This window comes from Sturnus vulgaris, chromosome 8 (assembly GCF_052056855.1).
Source record: "Sturnus vulgaris isolate bStuVul1 chromosome 8, bStuVul1.hap1, whole genome shotgun sequence".
Lineage (NCBI taxonomy): Eukaryota > Metazoa > Chordata > Aves > Passeriformes > Sturnidae > Sturnus > Sturnus vulgaris.
In genome coordinates this window covers 1107182-1132741 of record NC_142250.1, presented here as the reverse complement: position 1 = coordinate 1132741, position 25560 = coordinate 1107182, and the positions used below count along the sequence as shown (strand labels likewise).

Below are 25560 nucleotides of genomic sequence, written 5' to 3'. Positions count from 1 at the left end.
CAATACCCACAAGCTTAGTCCCACAGCTTTGGAAAGAATGTCTTACATTTAGGAAGGTACTTTCTTCCTTTCATTTAGTAAAGTATGAAAGAAAAGAGTTTTTTATGTCTAAAGATGCCCAGAACCTGACAGTAGCAATTAAAAAAAAAGAAGTTTAAAATACTTCCAAGAGATACAGAAATATTTATTTGACATTCCATTCTTATCTATCTATCTATCTATCTATCTATCATCTATCTATCTATCTATCTATCTATCTATCTATCTATCTATCTATCTATCTATCTATCTCTCTATCTATCTATCATTTTGTATCTTTTAAATCCAGTTTTTTAAGTTCTGGAGAAGCTGAGTGACCCTTCCTGACTTTTTACTAGTGCTGTAAGCCACATGCAGGCCTTTCCCTGAGTTTTTTTCTTTTTTTCCATCTCTCAGTATAATTATGGACATGAGCAGAGGTGTTTTCTTACAGTTAGTACATCACACTGTGGGGTAGAGTGCCAGTATAACCCTTGGCAAGTACAGGGGGTACTGTTGGATTTCAGGGGAGAATAACTAATAAATAAAAAAGGCTGAGTTCGTGGTGACAGCTCCTGCAGGCTGCTGCCACTGTCACTGCAGTTAGGTTTGCTTTCTTTTGGCATGAAGGAATGAGGGTCCTGAGAGACTGACCTAGCTAGTTAGTGGGTTTGTTAGTTTGGATTTGCACACAGAACTGAGCAGGGGATTTCCTCTCAGTGGTGTAGTAAAGCACTACACCTTGTAATGCATTTCTGCCCTGGTTTGGTGGGTAAGTAGGTGAGTAATTAAGATATTTTGTTTGTCACGTGTCCTTGTGATGTATTAATAGACTTTGGCTGGCACAAAATGCTGGGAAAATTAGCAAGGTTAAAGGGTAATTATAAAGTCATAGACGATCTCAGTGCTGGTGTTGGAAAAGCAGAAATTCAGCCTTCAGGCAGGAGTGTGCACTGTGACACATGGGCAATGTGTTGGTCATGAGCACAGGAAGGGAATGGCTTTAGTGGTTGAGATGACATGTGAAGGCTTTTTGGAGAACTTTCTTTCAAGATTTCACCTCCAGACATTCAGTTACTTCTTTGGCAAACAAAAGAGTTTGTGGGAAACAGTAACAAACAGTAAGTAAAGAATGAAATATTTTGCTTTGTTAAAGAGTTTGGTTGAACTCAGTGATGATGAAGAATCTTGTGATTTTCCACATGAATATCTAATGTTTCCTGTAATAGCATCAGTAGGTCATTAAGCTCTTCAGGAAGAAGTTAATAAATAGGAATTACCTAGCCTTGTCCCTTCTCAGTAAGCAATGCTTATTTTTACACTGGAATGCCAGTGCTGTGGTCATTACAGTATAGCAGCATGAGCAAGGCAGGACTCACAGGGAGATGATTTCTATGATGGATTGGTTGAATAAAAAGATACTGCCTACTTGCAAATCTTTTTTCATTCTTGCTTTTATGATGTTTGTGCTCGTTCCAAAGGAGATTTGCAGGTTCTCTGGCAGGTAAAACGTTGGCCATCAGCTCACAGCTAATTGTCCCAGAGGGTCTTGGTTAAAATCCTTTTTATTACATTATCACCTCCTCGGTGATGTGTTCATAGCTGTTGAGCTCAGTCCTGCTCGTGTGCCCTGCTGTGGTGGTGGTGCCAGGGAAGGGTTTGCCTGTAACCCTGACAATCACAGCACTGTCACATTCTGTCCCACTGGGATGATCCCACTCCCAAAAGCCTCACTAGGAATGACAGCAAAGCACCAGGACTGATAGGTGAACCCCCCATGCACCTGGAGACATCAAAAGTTAGAATTACAACTAATTTCCTCCAGTGTGGAGTGACATGAGTTCTGTGCACCTCCTTAGGGGCAGTGAAACCCGAATCTTATCCAGAGAGCTGTAATCCTGACTTCTCTGTCTTCTCTCCTTCACTGTGGGTTAGGGTCATGGCAGTGACATTGGCACAGAGTTACTGAGACCTGGTGCAGTTACAGCAAAACCTTCCAGAGGTCTTGCCCAAGCACACGTGCTGCAGATTCAGGGCATGTTTGCCATTGTGTGACTTTGCCATTGTTTGTGACTTTGATCTTGCATCGTTTGCTTCTTGTCTCTTTGGACACTGTGTGTGTTTTTGAGAGGAAGTTCTTACTTTGACTTGTTCCCAGGTACTGAGTTGCCTTTCTTTTAATGTCTAATAATATCTTTTTCTCATTATTATAAAAATAAACTAAAAAAAATCTATATTTTAGTCTTCTGTTGTTAGGAGGTTGAATGAGTTGTCTGTGGTTTGAGGTTATTTCCTAGTCTAGCAAAGTGATGTTTTATAAATAAGAAGTTCTAAACCAGTGGCCACAAACCTGTTAGAGCTCCTACCCTTGCTACCTTTTATATCCTTGCCTTCTGCTGGCAGTAGTGACTTACACACTGGATAGACCATTTCCTGCCAGCTTCCATCTACTCTAATTTTCTCCATGTATTCACTCCATGCAGGCTATGGCTCCTGTACACAGATCCAGTTGAGTACTCACTACACTGCAAGGGTTTGATGCTTCTCCTGTGGGATGCAGAAGGATGCAGAGGGAAAAGGCAAACACGTCTCTGTGTGAATTGATTTATGCAGGAGATACCTGTGATTAAGCTCCCTACCCACTGGATGTCACTATTGTTCCACAGAAATTCATCCATGGAATATTTATCTAGCATTGAGGGCTGACAGCAAAGATCATTTACTTGCAGCAGACTGAAAATTTCTAATTGTATTTGCAGGAATATTGTACATTTATGTTCATTTTGCAATTGAATTTTATATCAAGGTTCAGCATTTCATAGTAATAAGAAAAGAGAGCATTGCCAAACGTTCAGCTGTGATGACTCTGGAAGTGCAGATAGTGAGTCATGAAGAGCAGCCAGCAGAGAAGCTTGCAGTCATTATACTCAAGCCACTTGTTCTCATTATTATTCTCTTACTCTGCAGTTGCTGGAGGTGATCTCAACACAGCCAATGAACATTACCAGTCTCCTCAGATTTGCTTAGTACATTAGTTATTTTCTTTTCCCAAAGATGTGCATGCTGTTTGGTGTATTACTCTGAAATAGCTCTTGAATATTCCAAGAGCTGGGTGCCTGAGAGGCCAAGCCATGGTGAGGAGGCTGGATTACACTCCCAGTACTGAGCTGCTGTGAGATCCAGCAGATTCCCCCAAATCTCTCCTGTCTCTTTGCCATGGTCTCTCCGTGTCTCACTCACTGCCTTTAACATTTTTGGGGTGCTACAATAAAATGAAGCAGTCAGGTGATTCCATCTAACATTTATCTCAACATTGTCTAAATACATGTAGATGCAAACCCAATGAAAATGACAGTGGGCATGGAAGAATGCTGCACTTGGTCTGCAGCTTGAAAAGTGGTAGCCTCAGAATATCATACATGTCTCAGGAAGAGGAATAGTAAATTACTAAAAATCCCAAAAACGTACAGAAAAGAAATTACAAACGTCTTCAAAACCCATTGCTGCTCTCCTAAAAATTGGAATATGTAGGTGGTATGAGCTCCATGAAGGAGGAGCCAGGTCATTGGAGGCACTCAGTCACATCTCCTTCCTCAGCTTTGTGCCTAAACTGCTTGTGTGAAGGCTCACAGGCTGTGAGAGGCATCAGAGCTGCTGTGCCTCTTACTTTGACATCCTCTGAGGATTGCTTGGCATCACCCCAGCGGGGTTTTAACAGTTTTGTGAGAGACTGGCACCAAACCATCCAAAAACCAAGACAAAGTGGGATCAAGATTATAGATACTGGAGAGAAGCAAAGGAGCAATTTGTTTGCTGGAACCTTTGGGGCTTTAGCTGTTCATTTGTATTCAGGAGAGGAGCAGCCTTTCACAGGGACTGCAAGTGGCTCAGCTAAGACCAAGTCATTCCCACCAGATTATTGGAAGCTGTGACTCAGGTGGCCTCACCACCCAAACCAAGTCACTTCTGGAGTGTTTCATGTGACAGTGGTGAGGCTTGGTTCAGCTGAGTTCATGTGGGTTATGCCCACATGAAAACATGGAGATCATAACGTGCTTTCAGGTGCTGTGGAGGTGGTTTAAAACGTTGCCTAAGCCATAGGCACTAGAGTGGCATTTAAACCCTTGGCTCACAGGCCCTGGGCACTGCAGGAAGGTTCAGAGTCACACTGGGGTGTTTTTTGTGTGGTCAGACAGTGGCTGCGTTATCAATGACAGTGGCAATTACACACTGCCCCCCTGGGTTTGGAGATACCTGCAGCTGCAGCTTTCAGGCAGTGCATGAGTTAGTTCACCTGTGCATGAATACAGATGCTGGATTTTTACTACATTTTTGTTATCCACTCATGATTTATGGCAGACTGGCCTTATTTTCTTTTTCATGCCTATAACTGAGTCTTTTTCAAAGGGAGCTAGTGATGATTCTACAGGTACCATTTTCTGAAGGAGGTTGTGGATTGGTTCTTTCTGAGTAGTTATGTTTAGAACAAGGCACGGATAAACACAAAAGAAAGCATATAAATCCCAACTCAATTATAGACAACTCTCACAATCACAGTTTTAAAAGATGCATTGAATATTTTTCAATAACAAAAAATCTAAAGTAATGGTATGAAATTATTTTCTGGTGGCAGTTATCACTCCTAAAACTAAATACAAAAATTTAATTTTATTTTTATATGTATTTATATTTGTACACACACACGTGTGTGTGTGTGTATGTCTGTCTGTATGTCTGTATGAACATTCATATGTTTTGGGGCAAATCTCTTGTGTTTTGGCTGTGCCTAATGTTAGTCAGCACTGCAGAGATGAAAGCCTCTGAAGTACAGGGAGGGTTCTTAACATGAAGTTTATAACAAACTCTTATGCTTCAGTACAGAGAGAACCAAGATGTGCTGGTAGAAAATGGAATGCTCTAGTAGCTAAGAGAATTAAATTGTGTTGACTTTTTCATAGCAGCTTGCAAGGTGCAGCTCAGGCACAGCTCTGCTGTGTCTCCAGCACTTGCACTGTTAATGGTGTGGCTCCCTGTACTCAGGGAAATGGGGTCTCTCCTGCAGGGCTCAGTACAGTCTCAAGCTTCTACCCTCAGCTCTTTCCTCACTACAGTCCTTGAAAATGAGAATGGTTTCATTCCCCTAAAAAAGCCCCAGCCCAAAGCCCTTCCAGTGTATTAGTTCTTTTAAGAGATGTTTCTAGCTTTGTTTTCATTGTATCGAGCACGTTCAAGGTGATTGGCTGTGATTGGGTTTTTTCCAGTAACAATTCAGGAGAACCTTCTGTTAAGGTTTTGCTTTTTTAATCTGCTGCAGTGAAACTGCCTTGTAGAAATATTCCCTCCCAAGTGATTGAAGATGTGCAGTTTACAAAGCCAAATCAAGTTGCAAAATAGAGATCGTTAAATTACTGACTTCTATAAAGGTGGTGCTGTATTATTTCATACCCTCTCTTCCTGATAATCAAAACAGGAGGTATGATTTATCTGCAAATATCGGGGGGAGGGTATTATATCCTTCTGCAGCCAGCAAAATGCATGATTTTGGCAGAAGGAAGGCAGGGAATAGCTGGGTTACAAATCTGTTTTTTGCCCAGAACCACTGGTGTATGACTAGACATTAAAACTGAGTATATATGAATAATGTCATTAGGGTTTTGGTAGGAGAGAAAAATGATTTGCCACTGATTTATGTAAAAGGATTTTTGGGTGTACTCCTCTCACATCAGTGAGCAACCAGTTTTCTCTGAAAGCCCTTTGCAGCTGTAGTATGTCTAAAATGCACAGTGCTTGGCATTTTAAGTGATGGAGCTTTATTTAGTTATTAGAGGGGCACTGTGCAAAACATAACCCACAACCTTAGCAAGCCTAGCCCAGCAAATAAACAGAAATAGAAGAAAGTGATGGATTTTACTGGTTTCCTCAGCTACATTAATGCCTTTGACAGTCTTGAAAAGAGAATTCCTAATGAGAGCTGAAACAAATGTGTGCAGGAAGTGGTCTTGCTTTTGCTGCTGCACATTTGAGTTCCTCTAATTGCATCAATAAGGAATTTCTGCTCCTCGTCTAATGAATGCCTTTTGACTACTTTCTGAAAGGCAACTGGATGTAGGGATAAACACTGGCACCTTTTGTATGAAGTCACATAAACAGGTTTCAATTGCTAGCTATCAGCCCTAGAAACAATGCAGTACAGTAAATCCCACTGTACCTTTTTCTTTTTAATTTTTTATTAAGCCTAGGTTTCCCTCTGCTTTGCCCCTGCTGTGATACCTAAGGGTGCTTTTTAGTCTCTCTTGTGTTGGGCAGCAATCAGGCATTTTTTCAGAGCTGTTCCTGCACCATCTCTATCCTCAGTCAGCTCACAATTCACATGATGCTACAGTACCTGGGTCTTTACTTTGTTCTGGGCTCAAAAAGTGAATTTTAGAGCAAGGACTGGGGTTGGGGAGGCAGAGGGGGACACACTGAGTTGGATTTTTTTGTTTTTTTCCATTTTTGTAATTTTCCTCCCTAACCAGAGGCACAGTTGGTGCAGGTGCAGTGGATTACTTATGAAAGAAGTTTTCTATTTAAAAACAAGAGGGACTTTAATGAAATCAGTAGAGGGCTTGTACAATAGGTATTGTATTAAACCAGAGCTCAGGCTTCACATTGATTGTGGTATTTAAATTTCAATGAGTTGATTATGTATGAGAGTAAAATGACCAGTATTATGAATGTACAAAAAAGGGACATGGAAGAGCTGTGCCAGAAAAGTGAGAAAAACGTTCCCTTTATAGTCCCTAGAGTTCAATAAAGCACCACTATTTCCCAGCTTTTAAAAGCTCTTTTATCACAATGGTTCATACCTCGCATTCCCTGGAGCCTGATTTGTTATACGTGCAGGGTCCCGTTCCATTCAGCAGCATCTCACTGGTCTCAGTGTTGGTGGGTTTGTAATCTACATAAAATTCCTGTGTGCTTGGAGTCATTTGCTTCAGCGACTGTCTTTTCTTTTTCCTGTGCCTCCGCATGAGAGAGCGCTGCTGCAGCTGCTTCATGCTGGCAGGGTAACGCTTCCATGACACATAGATCACCAGCAGGATCACCAGCACGGACAGGAACAGAGCCACGCTGCCTGCTATGATTTTATGGAAGGAGATGTGTTCAGTGTCGTGCTCGGGCTCGGAGCTCGACTCCGTGGCTCCCATAGTTGGGGGCACAGGGGGCTTGCTGTCGTGTTTAGGCCTGGTGAGTTTTGGTTTAAACGTTGGCTTTGGGAGAGCTCGTGCTAGTTCAAACCTTTCCGTGGTACTCTTGCCACAGATGCTGTAGTTTTTCACTGCATCAATAACGTTCACCCCTTGCAGCTCTTTGGGGCTGGCACAAATAATTGTATTTTCCCTCAGCCCTCTGAAACTTTTAAGCCAGTTTACCAGAGAGCAAATGTTTCTACTGCATTCCCATATATTCCCGGCAAGGCTGATGTCATTGAGAGATATCCAAGAATCCAAAATCTCTTGACCAATAAATGTGAGCTTGTTTGAATCCAGGTTGAGGCGCTGTAAATTGGGCACACACTGAAAAACACTGGGTCCACTGAAAGCTTCTATTTCATTGCCAGATAAATCGAGTCTTTGTAATGAGCTCCAGGTCCAGGACATAGTTTGTCCTATCACACTGATTTTATTCCACTGTAAATAAAGGTTTTGAAGGCTGACTAGCCTTGGAAAAAGTGCCAGGTTGAGCTTAGAAAATTGATTGTGCTCCAGATGAAGCTCTTTCAGTCTGATCATACCTGCAAAGACATTCCTTGCTAAACTTCGGATGCGATTATAACCCAGGTCCAACAGTTCAAGGTTCCTGCAATCTTGAAATATTCGAACAGGGATGGTTCTCAGGGAATTGGAGCGCAAATGTAAACTCAGCAGCTTCCTTAAGCCCCTGAACTGTTCAGATCCCAGAGACTGCAGCTGATTGTATGACAGATCCAAATTCCGGAGATTTGTCACAGGTCTGAAGGTATTATTAAGAAAATAGGAGATTCTGTTGGAACTCAAGATCAACTCTTTTAGTCTGCGTATTCCACTGAAAGCATTTTCGTCAATATTGCTGATGTGGTTATGGTCTAAATAGAGCCAGGTGAGTTGATTAAGACCTTTAAATTGATTGTATTTTAGTTTTTGGAGGCTGTTATATCGAAGGGACAAACCTAAACAACCAGCAGATATACTTGAGGGAATCTCCTGCAATTTCTGAGATTCACAATATACCATTTTGCCTTCACACCTACAGCCCTTAGGGCATCCTCGTTCAGCAGAAGAAAGCATTGTCAGTAATACAGTAGGGGCTATTACCAGAGCTACAGCTGATCCGCTCAGTAGCCTAATTACATTGAAACCTGGAAATAAAAACAACTTAGAAAAGTTATCCCCCCACACATCAGTCATTTCTTTCAATCATGCTAAAATCTTGTACTTAACAATCATTTACAAAGCCCTAGCTCCACTTGACTACTTTTCATATTGTTTTTTTTTTTTAACTCAGCTTTTTTTTTTTTTTTTCCCTTTTAAGAATACCTCGATATAAGTACTGAAAAACAGTTGGGTAAAAGGTGTAATCCCTAAGCCATTTAAGTATAATAACAAGTCACAAGTCTATGGAGTAATTAAAGCACAGGCTATGCAGTAACTACGAACTATAAATTAAAAAGATAACGTGAAAAACATACCCATCCTTTGTGTTGTTCAAAGGTCGTCCTTAGGTCTTTTGTTTTTTGCTTAGTGTGCCACAAGCATGGCAGCCCCTGTCAGCTGCACTGTAGTGAGTCAGGGCTCGCTGACACCCAGGAAGAAAAATTGGACCCCTTGGGAGATGGACCGATTTTGGAACATTATTCTTTGCCAGCCGTGCAGAACACTCCAAGAATAAATCAATCCCAACACAGCATTCGCAGCAAAATGTCAAATTCTTCCTAGGTAATGGGATCTTCATGGATATCACTCTTTTGCATCTTTCTAGTTAGGAACCTGGCTTTTAAAACGTTGCTTCGTAGCAGAGCATGTCGGTCGGTGCTGCCCGCAGCTCAGCCCCGGGAGCTGCCAGCGCCGTGCTCGCTGCCGGCAGCTGCGGGGATCCGGGCAGGTGAGGAGAGCCCGGCAGGTGCAGGTGAGGGAAGCCCAGCAGGTGCAGGTGCAGGTGCGGGGATCCGGGCAGGAGCGGAGATCCGGGCAGGTGAAGGGAGCCCGGCAGGTGCAGTTGAGGGGAGCCTGGCAGGTGCGGGGATCCCGGCAGGTGAAGGGAGCCCGGCAGGTGAAGGGGATCCCGGCAGGTGAAGGGATCCCGTAAGGTGAAGGGAGCCCGGCAGGTGCAGGGATCCCGGCAGGTGAGGCGAGCCCGGCAGGTGCAGGTGCGGGGAGCCCGGCCCGGGACGCGGCTCCGGCGCTGCCGCGCTCGCATGCCGAGAGCTCCGGCGGGCTGTGGCGGGCTGGCGCCGGGCGCTGCCTTATGTAAAGCTGCCCCCAGCGGCAGCAGCACCGCGGGCATGTGCAGTGCCTGCCTTCCCTTGCAAATGAGCGAGCTCTCCCGGGAGAGCGGGCGCTGCTCGCTGCGCAGGGGCAGCTCCGTGTGCGCTGCCCAGGGGTGCTGGACTGCCCCGAGCCTCCCTGCGTGCTTGCGGGAGCTGCCCTGCATCCCTGAGCTGCTGAGACTTTCCTCTCAAGGGCTGACGTGACATCTGTAGGGTATAGATAGAAATTTTTGGTCGGAAGGATTTTTTTTCTTACTGCATTAGACGTGTTCACAATAACCTTATTGTAATCACTCACTACTTTTCCGTGAAATATCAGCCCCCTCAGTGTGTCTCTTATCAAGTGCTTTAGTGTGGACACTATTTTTTTGCACCATGAAAAATGTTTTTGGGGATGACATATTGCCTTTTTGTTTTCTTCTTCTCTGTTAAAAGGCTCAGTACCAGGAGGTTAGAAGAGAGTACTGTGCTCATTTATTTCCCAACTTGCTGTCACTTTGTTTCACAGCAGCCACACTTCAACCACAGGCTCCCAGAACCTTTACAACACAGCGACTAAGCAGCTTGGTGTAGTACCTTAATGAGGTGAATTGTTTTTACTGTCACCTAGGACATGGACAGGATTTTATGTGAAGGTACAATAATGCTGAGCTTTCTATATATGTGATGTTCTACAGTCCTCATATATCACCAAGAGAGCCACCTTGTTTTTCCTTAGTTTTTCCGCCTTCAGTGCACGCTGTGGGGAAAGAACACGTCCTCTCATCTGGGCAGAGCAAGTGTAAGATGGTGTTACAGCAAATACACCACGCTGGCAGTCCTCCTTCACCGAGAAATATGTGGTTACATCACACCTGTGATCACGTGTGTGTGTATGATCACACATGATGGTGGGCAGGTGGGAAATCCTGGCTCTTTGTCGTGCAAGAATGGCCAGGAGGCTGAAGAGAAGTGTACTGCTCCATAGAAGGGGAGTGTGGAGTGCAGTCCTCAAGTGCAGCCAGACAGTGCTGAGAACTGCTTTGCCTTTCTGGGGTGGATCCTTACCCTTGGAATAATGTGCTCTGGCTTTTCCCTAATTATTCACTGCTGTGACAATAGAATAACTTCAAATGAGGTGAAACCTAGACTTGCCCAGGCATTAAAATGCCACCTTTGCTAGTACTTAGGCAGTGGATGACCTCAGGTTTGCAGTAACCCCACTAGCATTAATGCACCAAACCAGAGTCCCCAAATGAGGAGCGCAGTCATTCCTGGCTAACAGCTGGGGACATCTTTCATGTCAGAAATGCATTCCTGTGTCATGGCACACTCTGTGAGAATTCTTCACTTCGGGACAGATGGGTGGAGAGGGAAAGGGTTAATTGCTCCATTAACGTCTGTCAGTGTCACCATCTCCCTGCTCTGCTACACTTGTTTGGGGCTCTGCAGTCTGGTGTGTAGGGTCGAGGAGCCAGCCACAAACAGCAGAGTTTGGAGCTCTGGGAGCTGAGCTGTTCTGCTGACAGCAGTGCCACGTGCCAGCCTGTGTCCTGGTGTAGGCTTCCCATCACTGCCTTGGGGTGTCTCTGTTCTTGACAGAGCAGGAAGAAGACAGTTCAGACCTTGGATAAGTCAATTTGTCTTTTGGAGCTGCTGCTCTTCCTCTGTTGACAGTAGATGTCTGTGAGAGGTAAACTCTTCATTGAAATTACTCTTTTATCTTCCTAAATTTAAATGGCCTGAAATTAGGTCTGACTCTTGATCTGGTTCAAACACAGCATGTAAAACTTCCAATAACATTTGGATCCTTGCTCCTGAATAATTGGTGCAACTTAGTGTACAGCTGGCACTCGGCCTTCTTCCCAAACTTCTCCTGTTCTCTGGCTTTTCCTTTTTTTGTTTCTCTCCCTCCTTCACCTTGGTTATGGAGCTAACAAGTAACTTCTTGGCCACCATGAATCAGCAGAGCTTCAGCAGCTGTCCTAGGGTTTTAGTAATTGCCAATACACTGGACTAATAAGAGGGAACAGCCACTCTTTACCAAGAGTTATTTTCATTTTTCTGAAAGGGGTGAGACATCAAGACATGAACAGAGAGAGCATCAAATCTATGTTAATGGATTGCCAAATTGAATTTTCTTTACTGAGATCCTTTTTGAATTACACAAGCAGGAAAAGTGCCAGAGTCTGATAAACAGATTTTTAAAATTACATTTCTGTATCTTTATATAGCAGAATAAGTTCTTCTCCAGTTGTGGAAATAAAGCTCCCAGTATGAAACATTTATAAAATTTCAGACCTATCTGGCCATATAAATGATGACAAATAGAGAATTAAGTTAAAGCTGTGTTTTATATAAGAAGATACCTTTGCCTTGTATCAGCTACACCTTGTCTATCAGTGCACCTCCATTGGGAAACCATTCATGGAACTGGGAGGCCCAAGTGGTTTCCTCTCTTATGGATAAGCTAAGGATGGTTTCCATTAGAACTACTCCCATAACTCCCGAGTGCCCAAAGGCCAGAGTTTGCTGACACCTGTGTGTGAATTTAGCTCGTGCTCTGTGTGAGTTCTGTGCATTCATTCTGCAGGACAGTTGCTGTAGGCACAGGTGAGCTCACCTCTGTATCTCTGCAGGCAGCCCTACCTGCTGTCCTGTCCTGGAGCAGCCATTCCCAGTCAGGAGCAGGAGCCAGAAGGTGCAGGTGACCCAAGGCTTGGTGACTCCATGCTGACTGAACATTAGTGCTCAGGAACAATGTCATTCCATCTGCCTGACAGAAAAGTATTTTAGCCAATTTTGCAAAGAAAAACCTCTTATGAAAAACATTTTATTTATTTGCATAGTCGTGAACACAAAGTTCAAGTCCGTGTTTTGGGGTTTCAGCCTTAAACATAAACTGAGATACCACAGAACCTGAGATGCTGGTAAATTTTGAGTTTTATGACTCCATGATCACTCTATTTTTTTCCTGGGCTTTTTCTGAGGGGAAAATGGCATAGATCAGGAAATACAGTGGCAAATATGTTACTAGATATGCATTAACATCCATGCAGATGGAAAGAGATGTGTTGAGCAGAGCCTGTGATGAACACATCGTTTTCTTCATCTACACGACAGAGAAATTCAGAGTTGTTTGGAAATTAGGCACTATGCTAAGGTAGTAATAGTCCAGATTTTTTTTTCTTGGTGCTAAACTTTCAGTAGGTTTTCTATCTGGATATTGTTTTAGATTGATTTCACTGCTATCTGATTTTGCATTAATTTGCTTCAATTAATTTCATGTTTGGTTTTGGGTTTTCTTACCTGGTTAAATTACAGTGTGTTTTCTTTTTCGATTCATTCTGGCTGAGTTCTCTGTACCTAGATAGAATTTCCCTATGGAAAGCTTAGTATGAACTGCAGCCAAAATAGTAAATGGTGAAACCAAAGGTGGCATTCACTGTGAAAGCCTGTTCCTCTACAGAGCTGGTTTGGAATTGAAACTTTTCACAGAGAAAAGGGGAATGAGCAAATCATGCATTTCTTAGGATTATGAGAATGCACCTGCAATAGCCAGGTACATCTGTTTGCTAAGTACATTTGAAAAGGGGAGGTGACAGAATTATCAGGCGTCAGTAGAACTGGGATGAGGGGACAGAGAAGGGATGTAAACTTCCCAGGGTGTAAGAAACCAGGTGCTAGTGGGATTCCATGCAAATCAGTCAAAACCCTTCCCCTGTTCTGTCACATGGTTCACTTAGCCTTCCTCAGGATATTCCATTATTGCTCCTTAAAATCAATTTAATGATGATGTTACAGAGAAGAAAAAAGAAAAAATTAAAAGGTTTCTGTTACTCCCGTGAGAAGTACCTTCAGGAATGCAGTCTGAGCTTTTCTAGGCACGGTGCAGAAACTTTGGAATTGAGACTAGACCAGCATAGAGCATTTTTCTGCTCCCAGACAGAGCTCTTGGGTCTGGGAGTGCCTTTATGTGTGAATCACACATCCCTTTGGGGACCGCACTGTGTTCTGTTTGGGTTTATGAAGTGACACCGTGTGTCGTTCCCTTGACTTTATTCCCCTATAAAGAAGCCAGGAGTCAGCTGGGTTAGCAGTAGTAGCTTGCTCTAAATGGTACTGTAGTGTGCTATCACTGTATCGTTAGGAGAGATAAGTCTAATAAAATGTGTCTGCAATTTTTGAGCCGGTGATTAAATGAACCTGCTGTTCCATGAGGATCAGATTAGAGCTGGGGGCGTGGAACTCCCAGTGTAAATATCAGAGCGTGGGACGGCACAGGGAAGCTCAGGATGCAGCGTTGGCTGGAGGCAGACAGAAGGAGAGGGAACTGTGAGAAAGCCAGGTTCAAGGAACATGCAGGCAAGGGAAACCGAGGCAACAGAAAACGCTCTGAAGAAATAGGGGAAGAGGACTGAGACTAGAGAGGATTTCATCCCAGGAGTTGGTCTGCACTGCCCTTGGGACTTGTCTTTACAAACAAACTATGGGTCTGCTAGGAGATAAATCTGGCACTGAGAGATCAAAGTAACAATGGGAAGAACCATAAATCCCATAGGAATTCCACTGATTGACACAAGGAAAAGAAAAAAAGGAGGGTTATACATTAGAAGGAGGTCTTAGGTATTAGACTTTTGGGAAGTGTGTACCTCTCAAGTACCTCAGGCAGTGGGGAAAGAGAGAGGGACGTGGCTGGGAAATGAGGATAAAAGGAGGCTGCATCCCCCAAAAATTTGAGAGACCCCAGGGGAAATTCCCCATGGCCTCTCCCTTTATTCAAATAAAGTAACAGGACTCCTCTGTCTCTTTTTTTGACATAAACCTCTGGTGTTTGTGGCAAGCAGCCTGTGCTTGTCTCATCCTCCAGAGACACTTGAGATGCAAAGCTATCATTTTACTTACTCTCTGAAATTGGCACAACCACTTCTATTTCAGTGGATTTAGTGTTGATCCATTCAGGCTTATCCTCCAGCATCTTTCTGAAAAGTTTTAATACGAGTAGAAGCAGCAGAAGGTGCTGAGGATGAATGATCAGCACGGAAGTAAAAATTAATTACATCTTCCACATAGTGCTTCAACCTGCAGAGCATGAATGATCCCCAGCATAAGTGCCCTGGAGATGTGCAGGGGCGATATGCAAGGCCGTGTTGAGATTGTGCCTGCAGTCTCTGTGAAGGTGCCAGAGAGATTAGGTCAGAATAAACCCAGCCTTGTTGCAGAACCCGCTCTCCCATGGGCCAGGATGCCATTGCTGGAAGAATGCCAGACAGCACTGCCAGGGTTTGTGTGGCTGAGTATTGAGAGAGCCTTAGGTATCACCATGAAGTGTGCTTGTCTGGAAGAACGATTTGTCTTTGTCCCGGTTTAAAAGACAAATATCTGCCAAGGAAGGTGGAAAGCTTCCTGCAATGGAAAGAGGACCTCTCGCTTTGAAAATTATGGTGCTTCCAGGCCAAAGTATGGGGAAAAGGAATAACAGTTTTTTACTAGAATATATATTCACACACATATATGTAACGAGAAGAACAACAACAACAATAAAAACTGTGAAAAGAGAAAACCGAAGAACCCCGGTCACCACCTTTACCTGCCCGTTCCCCTGCGGCCCAGCCGCCAGGGGCGCTGTCGGCGCGGTGCCTCCCTCACGGCCTCGGGGGAAGAGATGGCGGTGCCTCCCTCACGGCCTCGGGGGACAGAGACGGCGATGCTTCCCTCACGGCCTCGGGGGAAGAGATGGCGGTGCCTCCCTCACGGCCTCGGGGGAAGAGATGGCGGTGCCTCCCTCACGGCCTCGAAGGAGAGAGATGGCGGTGCCTCTCTCACGGCCTCGGAGGGACATAGACGGCGGTGCCTCCCTCCCGGCCTCGGGGGGACAGAGATGGCGGTGCCTCCCTCACGGCCTCGGAGGACAGAGATGGCGGTACCTCCCTCACGGCCTCTTGGGGGACAGAGGCGGCGGTGCCTCCCTCACGGCCTCGGAGGATAGAGATGGCGGTGCCTCCCTCACGGCCTCGGGGGGACAGAGACGGCGGTGCTTCCCTCACGGCCTCGGGGGGACAGAGATGGCGGTGCCTCCCTCCCGGCCTCGGGGGGACAGAGATGGCGGTGCCTCCCTTACGGCCTCGGGGGGACAGAGATGGCGGTGCCTCCCTCACGGCCTCGAGGGCAGCCAGTGCGAATCCCGGGGAGAGGAGGCCTGCGTTTCGCTTTCCCCAGGCGCCCATGTGTACGGTGCGAGTACCCTGGCGATGTCAGCCGCCGAGCTTCCAGTCAGCGACTGGCAGGTGCTGTCTCCGGAGACAGGGAGGAGGTGCGGGCCCGTTTTCCCCTGAAACACCCGCACACCAGACATGGTGAGGCGCTGGCGGGTGCGAAGAGCCCCAGTCAGACGGTAGCGGACACACGGGCAGCAAGGAGAGCTCCGCAGCAGCACCGAGCCGCTCAGCAGGACAAAGGCAGCAGCAGACACCGCCCGAACTGCCCCGCACTGCCAGCGTGTTCCCCCTCAGCTATGCGAGTGCCCGACGCCCCTTTTCCCCTCCCTGGAAGATTTCCGTGGAACGCTAGAACCATTGGCCAGTTCTTTTGTATCGAAATTTCTGAGTATTCATCCCCCGAGCGTCAACCTCCTCTCCTCACTGCGTCTTTTTTCAGGTAACAAATGGAGGAAGATTCATTGAAAAACCCCAAGCCACCACAGTCCCCTGGGGTATCTACTTGTGCCTTGCTAGAACAGTTCTGCATCAGGGGCAGACTGTGAGCGATAGGAAAGGAAATGAACTTCCCAGGCAGCCAGATTTGCATGGAGGTCTCATGGAACAGTTTTGTTCGTGGAGAGGTGTGCAAGGGCTGGGGCATCCGTGTAGAGACATCGCATAATTGAATCCAAGCAGAGCTGCGGCCTGGTCCCCAGGAAAACCAGAAATGCTGACGGCGTCCCATGCTGGCCAGAGGGAAAGGAGCGAGCTCTGAGCGTGTGCTGTCGTGTTGGTAAGAACAGGAACAGAAACGTTTGAGTAAAGACAGGGTGCTGGTAGTGCCAGCCTTGTGGCCATTTGTAGTTCTGCTGTTCACCAAACTTCAGACCTTTTCAGTGTTCCGTGCCTATGTGTAGTTACAATTTCCCCTCAGGGCTGGTCTTGCCTCCTCAGCTGTTCTCTGCCCTCATGGCTTTTATACTCCTACCCTTTTCGTACATCTCTGAGGGATTAGTGTTTGACATTTGCACAGCACGGAGCACACATAGATGATGCATGTTCACACATTTCTTAGGAGTTTCAGACCTGTGCCCTGCCGTGCATTTAACTCTGTGGGGCTCCAGATGAAGCTGCCTTGATACCTCACTATGTGCTGAGGTTGTCTAATTAATTATTCTGTCAGCTCAGCCCTGGAATATCTGTTGGCTGCAGTGGCTCCTTGACTGCTGGAGGAAGGCAGCTGGCAAAAGCGTTCATTATAGGACACCCACAACGTCTACATCATATAAGAAACCACTGTAACTTGTTCTCCAAACCTGAGCTTTTATTCTAAATTTTTGGGGTCTCAGTATTTCATTTACGAGAGAGGAATAGTGGCATGCAATTATTCTATCAGTATAATAGATGATTTGCTTGACTTTTTGTCTGACACTAGTTATATTCAAACATATACCCTTTCCATCACTTGTCTGTTCCTTTTTGGAATTCCAGCAGAGGTTATTCTGTATCTACTGTAATTTTTATTGATTGTTATGGGTATCATTTATTTTGATGCCTTTATTGGAGCTCGAGCGGCCAAATAGCAGAATTCCACGTGAGGACAGTGTAGTTGTCAAATATAGAAATACAGACTTCTGTTTAAAATGCAGGATTATCTTATATCTGTGGTTAATAAGTTTGCCAATGTCTATTCACTTATAGAACCTTTCTAATGTTAGAAGAGTACCATTTTGAAAATTACTTCAATATTCACTGAATATTACCTTTGATTTTCCTTTAATATAAAAATTGCAGCAGACATTTTTAGCTTCTTGAAACAAAAGGTGTATGTAGCAGTATTTCTTGGGATCAGACCTGAATTAGTAGAAGACATTGGTGTACTTCCTAGTCTTACTGCTCTTAACATAAACAGGCATACAGGGGGCAGGAGGGCAGCGTAGAATGATTTCATTTGACATGCTGAAATGTTCTAAAATAATTTCCAGTCTCTCCTTTCACTTGCTTATGCATGAAAAATTCGCCAGAGAAAAAAGCATTCCAGCTTTCCTCTGTTAGGACCTCCTGCTTGGACTTGGTGGTGGTGTTGTGAGGCTGTGATTTCCAGCCTGAGACTGTCAGAGTGATGTGTTATTAGACAGCATTAGTAACATTTTGAAGAGAAAACTAAACATGACAGTTGAGCAGATTTGGAGCTGAAAGAGGAAAACATGAAGAAAGTTAAGAAGCATATAATTGTGCTCATTCCCACCATGACTAGCATAGCAATGATTTATTCCCAGTGGCTGCAGTTGCATGCTTAGTCACTTCCTTCCCTGGCTTCAGCCTAATGCTGTTTACTGCCATTTTTCTGCAAAAAGAAGTTTGCTCTCTTTTTCATCAAAAGTTTCAGATTTTTTAGCTTTTAGTAATTCAGTCAAATCTTTTCCAGTGAAGCAAGCTGTGGCAGCGTGTAGGTATTCCAGCTTTGGTAGCCTGGTGCTCCTGAGAAGGCTCAAAATGTTAAATTATGCTGACAGTCTTAGTTAACCAGCCTGTCATCAGCCACTGCTTAGGCAGGGGTCACTCATCCATGCCAGTAATGGTGGACTAGAACTTTGTGATTTAAAAGAAAATAAAATATGTGCAGGTATGTTTTGACTGTTCCATTCTGTATGTGCCATCCTTCTTTGTCTTTTCCCATTGAGATGTCTGGCAGACAGAGCTCTGAAGAAACCACGAGTGATTTAAATGATATATTAGCTCATCTTCTCATGTCTACCCAAGATAATAGTCTTAAATTAAATTAAAAAAAAATCTGTAGAGCTAACCCCAGCATGTTTGGGTGATTTAAAAAACGTTCAACTGACTCACATATAATTAATTAACAAATAAATAAAAAATCAGGGTTCCTGCATATTTATTTTGGATTCTATGGCACTGTACTCTACTGTTTATTAAAACTAAGTGTCTTTCAGCCGATGGACAGGACAGCAAACAAATGTCAAAGCAACTCAAAGTGACTCAATACATGTGTAAAACAGTGAATATCTGCTAATTGTTAATTGCTGATGGATGCGGTGCTGAAGGGTAGAGGAGAGGAAGCTGACATGAAGAGAATAATTGGAGTTTTCACTCTTCTCTTTCTTGCAAGAATTTTAGGATAGGCATGTTGTATTTTTGTATTTTGTAAATCCTTCTATCCAGCATTCTGTATCTCCTAAGTAGGTAAGAGGCTTAAAAGCACCTTTTCCTCTTGCAGCTTGGCTGCCTACAGTAGTGGTTAGCAAGCAAGAAATGCTGCAGTTGATAACCAGGTAGGGACTGTGGCCAGTCCATGTGGTGGAGACACGGGAGAGCTGAGCCTGAGCGAGTCAACAGCTTCATTTTGTGTCCCTGAATGGTAACAGGAACTGGGAGAAAACAGAAACACTCACAAGCGTGGACTGGGGTTTAAAACCATTTTGCCTCCAGGCAGACGGAAAGCGAGGGCACCTCCATCCACGTGCTCTTACAGGAGCTTCTTGTGTCACAGGTACACCACAGGAAGATGTGTGTGTGTGTCATAGGGACAGGGAGTGCCTGCTTGCTTTGATCTTCCAGCACATGTTTGTGTCAGCATTTATTTGTGATTGAGACAGATTGACCAGGTTGAAATCCAGAGCAGCGATACACATGTGCCGATATAATTAACACAACAAAAATGCTTCCTGTGGCCATTTCTGCTGCTCTGGGTTGAGCAGTTTCCTGTGTTTCTTTGTAAGCCTGTAAACTTCTAGGAAACAAATGTGCTTTATTCTATCAATGCAGGACTAAAAAGAACCCAAATCTTAAGATAATAACTGTCTACAAATCTAATATACAAAGCAGCTGTAAATAGAGTGGTGTTGCAATGTTATTTAGGTTGAAATTCATAAGAAAAGTAGGAAAGAAGAACTTTTCAGGGAAACCCAAATATACCTTTGTTTTTCCCTTTGCATCACCAGTGTGTCTCATTTCAGCTGTATAGTTTAGCTCATACTGTGATAATTGAACCCCACAGTGCCATTCCCGAGGGACTTCTAAGGTAATGTGCTCTGGTGCAGTTGAAGTGCATTAAGAGTCCACATGGGGTATTTAGTAAAAGCTAAAAGACATAAAAGTCTCCCATTTCAATGTAAAACCAACAGAAAGTAACTAACGGGTTGTAGGAAAAGCAAAAACCAAGGTACTGTATGGCCACGTCCCTGCATAAGAGCTGTCTCTTATGAAGAGCCTTGCAGTTTCCTTTAAAATGCCCAGGACTTGCTGCTCTGAGACAGAAAGCTGGAAGAGATCCAGTGCTCTTATCTGACATAGCAATTTCAATGCTCTTCTCCGTGTGAGTTAAAGTCAAGTAGAAATACGCTGCTGGAATTGAGATATTTGTAAACGGATAAAAGTCTTGGAGTTGTATTGGAGCACCACTGCCTCAGAGCATTTCCAAAAAGAAAACTCTCAGTGTCCTTGAATGCATTTGTTCCTTACATAAATACCATGGTATTTGAATTCTGTATCAGATACTTGCTGATCAAAAGATTAACATTTTAAACAAGACGGTAAATCATATGTTCATGGAAAAGACCAGGATTTACTATTTCACCCTTTCCTAAACACAAAAACATGAGAGAAACTGAGTGCCAGCCTCTGTAACTGGCACTGCAGTTGAGCTGCAGACTTCTTAATTTTGATAAAACAGAGTTTTACCCAAATCCAGCTTTAGAAAAGGTTTCCAATAACTCTAACTACTGGGGTTATTCTCAAAGTCCAAATCTGTTTGGGATGGTTTTTATACCTTCAGTGAGAACTGTAGCAGCCTCCTTCTGTCATTGCTCATTCCTGATGTGGTGGGAATTGCCATAGTACTGATAAACTTCAAATTTGGATCTTCCACTTGAAAAAGGTTGTTGTAAATTACATCAAGGATGCAGAGAATGAGAGAATTCCTACTCTTTGTAGGGTTTTTTCCTGTCAAATGACTTAACTGCTGACGGAATTAATGATCATGTGAGTTCAGTTGCAGAATTTCACAATGGGAGGGGATTCTCTGTTGGTATATTTTTCTCTCTTTTTGAATAATAAATCTCATATCATATCATGAACTAATACAATATGTTACATGCAAAGATCAAGGGCTGGAGAGTTGCTGATCATCTTAAGTATGTCAAAATTAGCCTCTTTAATGTTCACATGTGATTTGATAGGTATGCCAGTGACCTTTCTTCCATTACTGTTCTTTTTCTCAGCTACTGGAAATACTTCACAACTATTTTTTATTTTGTTTTGTTTTCAAGTGCTTCTCTAGGACATTTGTATTGTTTGCTTAGGTTGCCACTTACCTGATATTTTTTTACTTTAGGCTGCTTGCAGCAGAAACGTATGAAATGCCTAACGTCCCACTGTGCCTAGAATGCATTTGAAAAATAGTAAATGTTTTTAGTGCTTTACAAGTTTGCAGCCTCTGCCACGTTTTGCTGCTGTTTGTCTTTTGCTTTCTGCACAATTGGCTTGGCGCCAGGCGCTGCTGCCTTGTCAGAGGCTGGCTCCAAGTGTCGTGTGTGTCCGTGCTGCCTTGTTTTACTTGCCACACTTTAATGCAGGAGCAGCCAGCAGCAGCAGCAGCGGAATCTGCTCTGTTTCAGTTCCCATTGTTATCATTCAGGAAAGGCAGAAAGCATTTATGAATTCATGAGAGAATTTCTCATATTCTCAAACACAAACGAATTAAAAAATTACGGAGAGCTGTAGACATCATTATGTGGAGCCACGCACTATTTCAGCACTTCCCAGGAGTGCTGATGAACAGGAATAGCAGTGGCTTGGACAGGGATGTGGATGGCAGAGCAGGAGTGTCCACACCTATGGGTATGGCTGTCAGAGGTCATTAGTAGGAACTTACTGATCAAGTCTCATGGTTTAACATAACAGTTACAGGGCCTATGTTTTGCTGATTTTTGTTCCTTGTGGAATTAATTGCTGTCTCTGCTTGTCTGTAATTTGCACTTTACATGGTTAGAACAGAGGTCAGAGGTAAGTCTTCATGTAGTCACGTTTGGGTAGGTTTACTCCTGATATTCAGGGTGATTCATCTATCACATTTTATACTGATTCCATTCATGCATTTTGAATTTGAGCATAATAATTCCCTAAGAGCTCGTGAGTATGCATTAGACATGCTTGTGTGTGCTGTAGGTAGTGTCTTTAGAAGACTGATAAAATCTGAAATGCAAATATTCTGTTTTCGTGGAGTCTAAGACTATTGGAGTTGTTGTTGGCTTTGAAACAAAATGAATAAATGGGAACTCACTATAAAGTGCTGCTGCCTCTCCTGAGTTTTGCCATTACCTTTATTTAATGGAATAGGTTTTGACATCCATCAGGCAGCTGTTCTGGCTTCTCATTCTCTTTACTTCCCCACGAAAGAGAATTATTTTATGTGATGAAGAAGCAGTATGACTCTTCTGTTAAATGCAGTCTGCTTGCTGAAGTCAGGAGCCAGGAAAACACCACACAGCTGAAATGTTCTTGGCTCTGGTACCACAAGGGGTATATACTGTTTAGTCTAAACATATTGGCATGAAAGATGTTCTTCTCTTGTAGGTAGCTGTCCTCATGCTGTTGAATGTCTTCCTGTAGGGTTAGGGAGGCAGGCTCCAACATCGTGTCTCCATTTGCATCTCAATTAACTTGGAACTGAAGCGGGTAACTTAAGTGACATTGGGAAGGGGAGCTTTTGTGTCCCATTGTTCTGGATGAGCACTCTGTGGGGGAAGAGGCTGAGAGTAAAAGCCCTGGTTTGCCAGGCTCAGGTGTGCAGAGTGGGTGAGAATACAGGGTGGCACGTTTGACGGCTCGCAGCCCTTGCTGGGCCCGCAGTTCCGTCCAGGTCAGGGGGGCGCTGTGCGTGTTCAGCCGCATCGCACCGGGGTGGCCGATGTTCTGTGTCCTGCTGCCGGCCCTCATGTTCCTCACAGCCTCGGGGCACTGCTGCTCTGGGCCTTTCTGCCTGCTGTGTCTGCCAATCTATGGATCAATCCAAGCTGAGTCACTTCTCATGCACGGAGAACTAATTAAACATCCACATGGTCTTTAATACAGGAGTTTTACTCTAGCAAGCAAGGGACGTGTTTCGATTTTTTGAAGATTGTTGCAAAGTGTTATTGCTCTGGAAAAAGGTTATAAGGGAAATGCAATAAGCTTTTTATCCAGATCCTTGACATTCCCATTTAGTTCTAGCTGAAACAATAATGGATGCTTGTGCCACAAGTCCATGGGGACAGATGGGACCCATCCAGGGGTACTGAGGTGCTGCCCAAGCCCCTTTCTATCACTTCCCAGCAGTGCTGGCTGGCTGGGCAGGTCTCAGGTCACTGGAATTTGTCCAGTGGGACACCTGAGAAGGGCTGGAAGGAGCATCCAGGGAGCTCCAGGCCTGGCAGGTGTGAGGCTCAAGGTGAGTGCCAGGTCCTGCCCTTGTGTTACAACAGCCCCTGCTGTCATAGCTGGGATCTCCCAGAATTTATAATTAGACAAACGTGTTTGGAATGAGCTAAGGGAAAAAGAAGATAACAGCTTTGATTTAAGGCACTGAATGGTTAACCTTCCTTCTCTTATTTCTTCTGTGCCAGATAAAACTCCCACCACTTCAGTGTTGCCATGCAATAAATTTGTTTTGTTGGGTTTTTTCCCTCCTTTGTCTTGATGATTCATTGAGATCAAACATTTGTTAAACTCCACTTCTAAAATTTCTGTTTATTATTTTTCTCTGCCCTGTATTTTGAGGGCTGCTGAAAAAAAATAATTTTTTTTTTCACCAGGCTAGTCCTCATATTTTCTACAATTTATTTCATTGGAAGAAATGCAAGTTTCAAAAATGTTGGGGTTTTTTTGGTAGACAACAGGCAAAGGAATGTATTTGCTATTGAGCTTGCATGAATACTCAGGACATCTACCATGCAATGCTCTTCTCCTACTTTTAGTTGTTTTGTTGTTTTTTTCCTGTCTTGGGTAGAGTTTTTTTAAAGCTGTTTCATTCTGTTCCTTCTCTATGCCTGCACCCAGAGAACCTCACCCTAAGAGCCCTAATTAGCTTAGTAGGGGTGAAGAACAGGCAGAGAGCAGGGAAAGAAAAGCTGGACTGAGAGGGATCAGAGGAGGATGGCTGGCATAAAGGAGTTCTGTATTGTAGACATTGTGGAGTTAGGGTAGAAGGACATTAATCCAGATACCACAAAGGCAAAAGCAAAGGAGAAAAGAGAGAGAAAGGAGACTGTTGGATCTAGAAGAGTATTTTTGGAAGAAAGCAAAAGCGGGACCTCTGATAGTAAAAACAGAAATCCACTTCTTTAGCACCAAGAAGTCATGATTGCTTGAATTGTAATCCGCTTTAATGAAAAATCCTGATTCTTTTAAATGAGAAACTGAGGCAGTTTAGGGCAGAAAATTAGGAGGGAACTGTCAGACAGGGTTTGCAGTATGAAAGGAAAATGCTTGCATGGATTAGAATTGTAATAACTCTGGAATAGACACCTCCAGGGAGGGTGAGAGCTGTGGAGAAGGTTGTGGTACTGAACTGAAGGAAAGAGTTTGTACAAAACAAATGGGTTTGGGACAAGGGACAGACCTCAGAAAATATTGTCTGGTCAACTGACACTGAGACCCTGTTTTCAGGTAATGGCACAAACAAAAGGCTGTTTGCACACTGCAGAAAGACTCGAGGCCATTCCTTGTTGTCTTTTTATTTTACATACATGCACAGGATCTCTGATACTTTAATAGAAGGACTCTCCATTTGTTAGACCAGTGCCAGGAGCCAGGTAGTACAAAGGTATCAGTGCCAGGTGCTGTCCTTGGGACACCCCGACAGGCTGGGGGCAGGCTGCCTGGGGAGCTGCCTGGTGGGAAGGGACCTGGGCTTTATTCTTTGGATCTCACCACCTCTTAGGAACAAAGCATTTACAAGCTGATGGAGGCAAATAGTCACAATAATGTGCTTGCCTCATTTATTGTAGGTTAGAAGTGCACTTGGGGGAAGCTGTCACTTCCCAGGGAGTTGGTGTGTGGGAGGGAGTCCTTGGATGCATTTGGCTCAGGAAATGTCCTCCCATTCTTGCTACAATGAATGGGCAATGGCTGATGTTGCACTTCTGTGCAGCCCAAATCCAGATGTGTTCTGCTGCCAGACATTGAGCCAAGTCTAAACATTTGATAGTTTAATATTCTAGTCATAATTTCCACTGAACAGCACTGCTGGTGTGATTGTTGTATAATAATTGAGGTGGATGTGTTTGGTATTCTCAGATACTCACTGGCTGTTGATTAGGGCTTTCATATGACACAGACTAGAGAATAGGTTCTGGTGGCCTTTCCCTGTTGGGAGGTCATGTAATCTTTCAGTTTAATGAAACCATTTGGGTATACTGAATAAGAGAAAATCAATTTTTGAGGTATTGATTGGAACAAAATTGAAAAGGTCAAGTATAATGCTTGATCTTAGAGTCTCTGGCTTAATACTCTGTTCAGGTAGGTATTAACTATTAGGCCTGGCTGCTCATCATGGATCAGGATCATGAAATAGAGAATGAAATGCTGTTTAAGGCAAGAGTAGCTGGCTCTCTGTATTGAGGACCAGTGAATGGGGAGTGTTCAGGGATGAAATGAAAATGAATTTATCAATCTTCAACACTTGCAATCATACCTTCAAAGTATAACAGAAGTTCTGTTTAGGTCTTTAGTGTAGAGATTATTAGCTGGAGCAGAGTCAGTGGGCAGCATGCAGAAAGGGTTAATGGCAGCCCTACGAGTCCATGGCATCACTGAAAAAAAGACATGAGAGATGTTATCTAAATATAGCACACCAAG

The 25560-nt window shown here is 44.0% G+C and overlaps 2 protein-coding genes across 8 annotated transcripts in view; one reads left to right on the top strand and one right to left on the bottom strand.

Moving 5' to 3' along the window:
• LRRTM3 (leucine rich repeat transmembrane neuronal 3) overlaps positions 1-9487 on the bottom strand; it is a 72838-nt gene extending 63351 nt beyond the window's left edge. For 2 of the 5 annotated variants that reach the window (XM_088168655.1, XM_088168654.1), the window contains exons 1-2: positions 8729-9487; positions 6867-8398 (exon numbers count right to left, since the gene is read on the bottom strand). In XM_088168655.1, the coding sequence (XP_088024781.1) occupies positions 6867-8398; positions 8729-8732 (1536 nt within the window). In that variant the 5' untranslated portion in view covers positions 8733-9487. The other 3 variants (XM_088168657.1, XM_088168656.1, XM_088168653.1) reach the window with 3 other exon arrangements.
• CTNNA3 (catenin alpha 3) overlaps positions 1-25560 on the top strand; it is a 369305-nt gene that overhangs the window by 162488 nt on the left and 181257 nt on the right. The window lies entirely within an intron of this gene.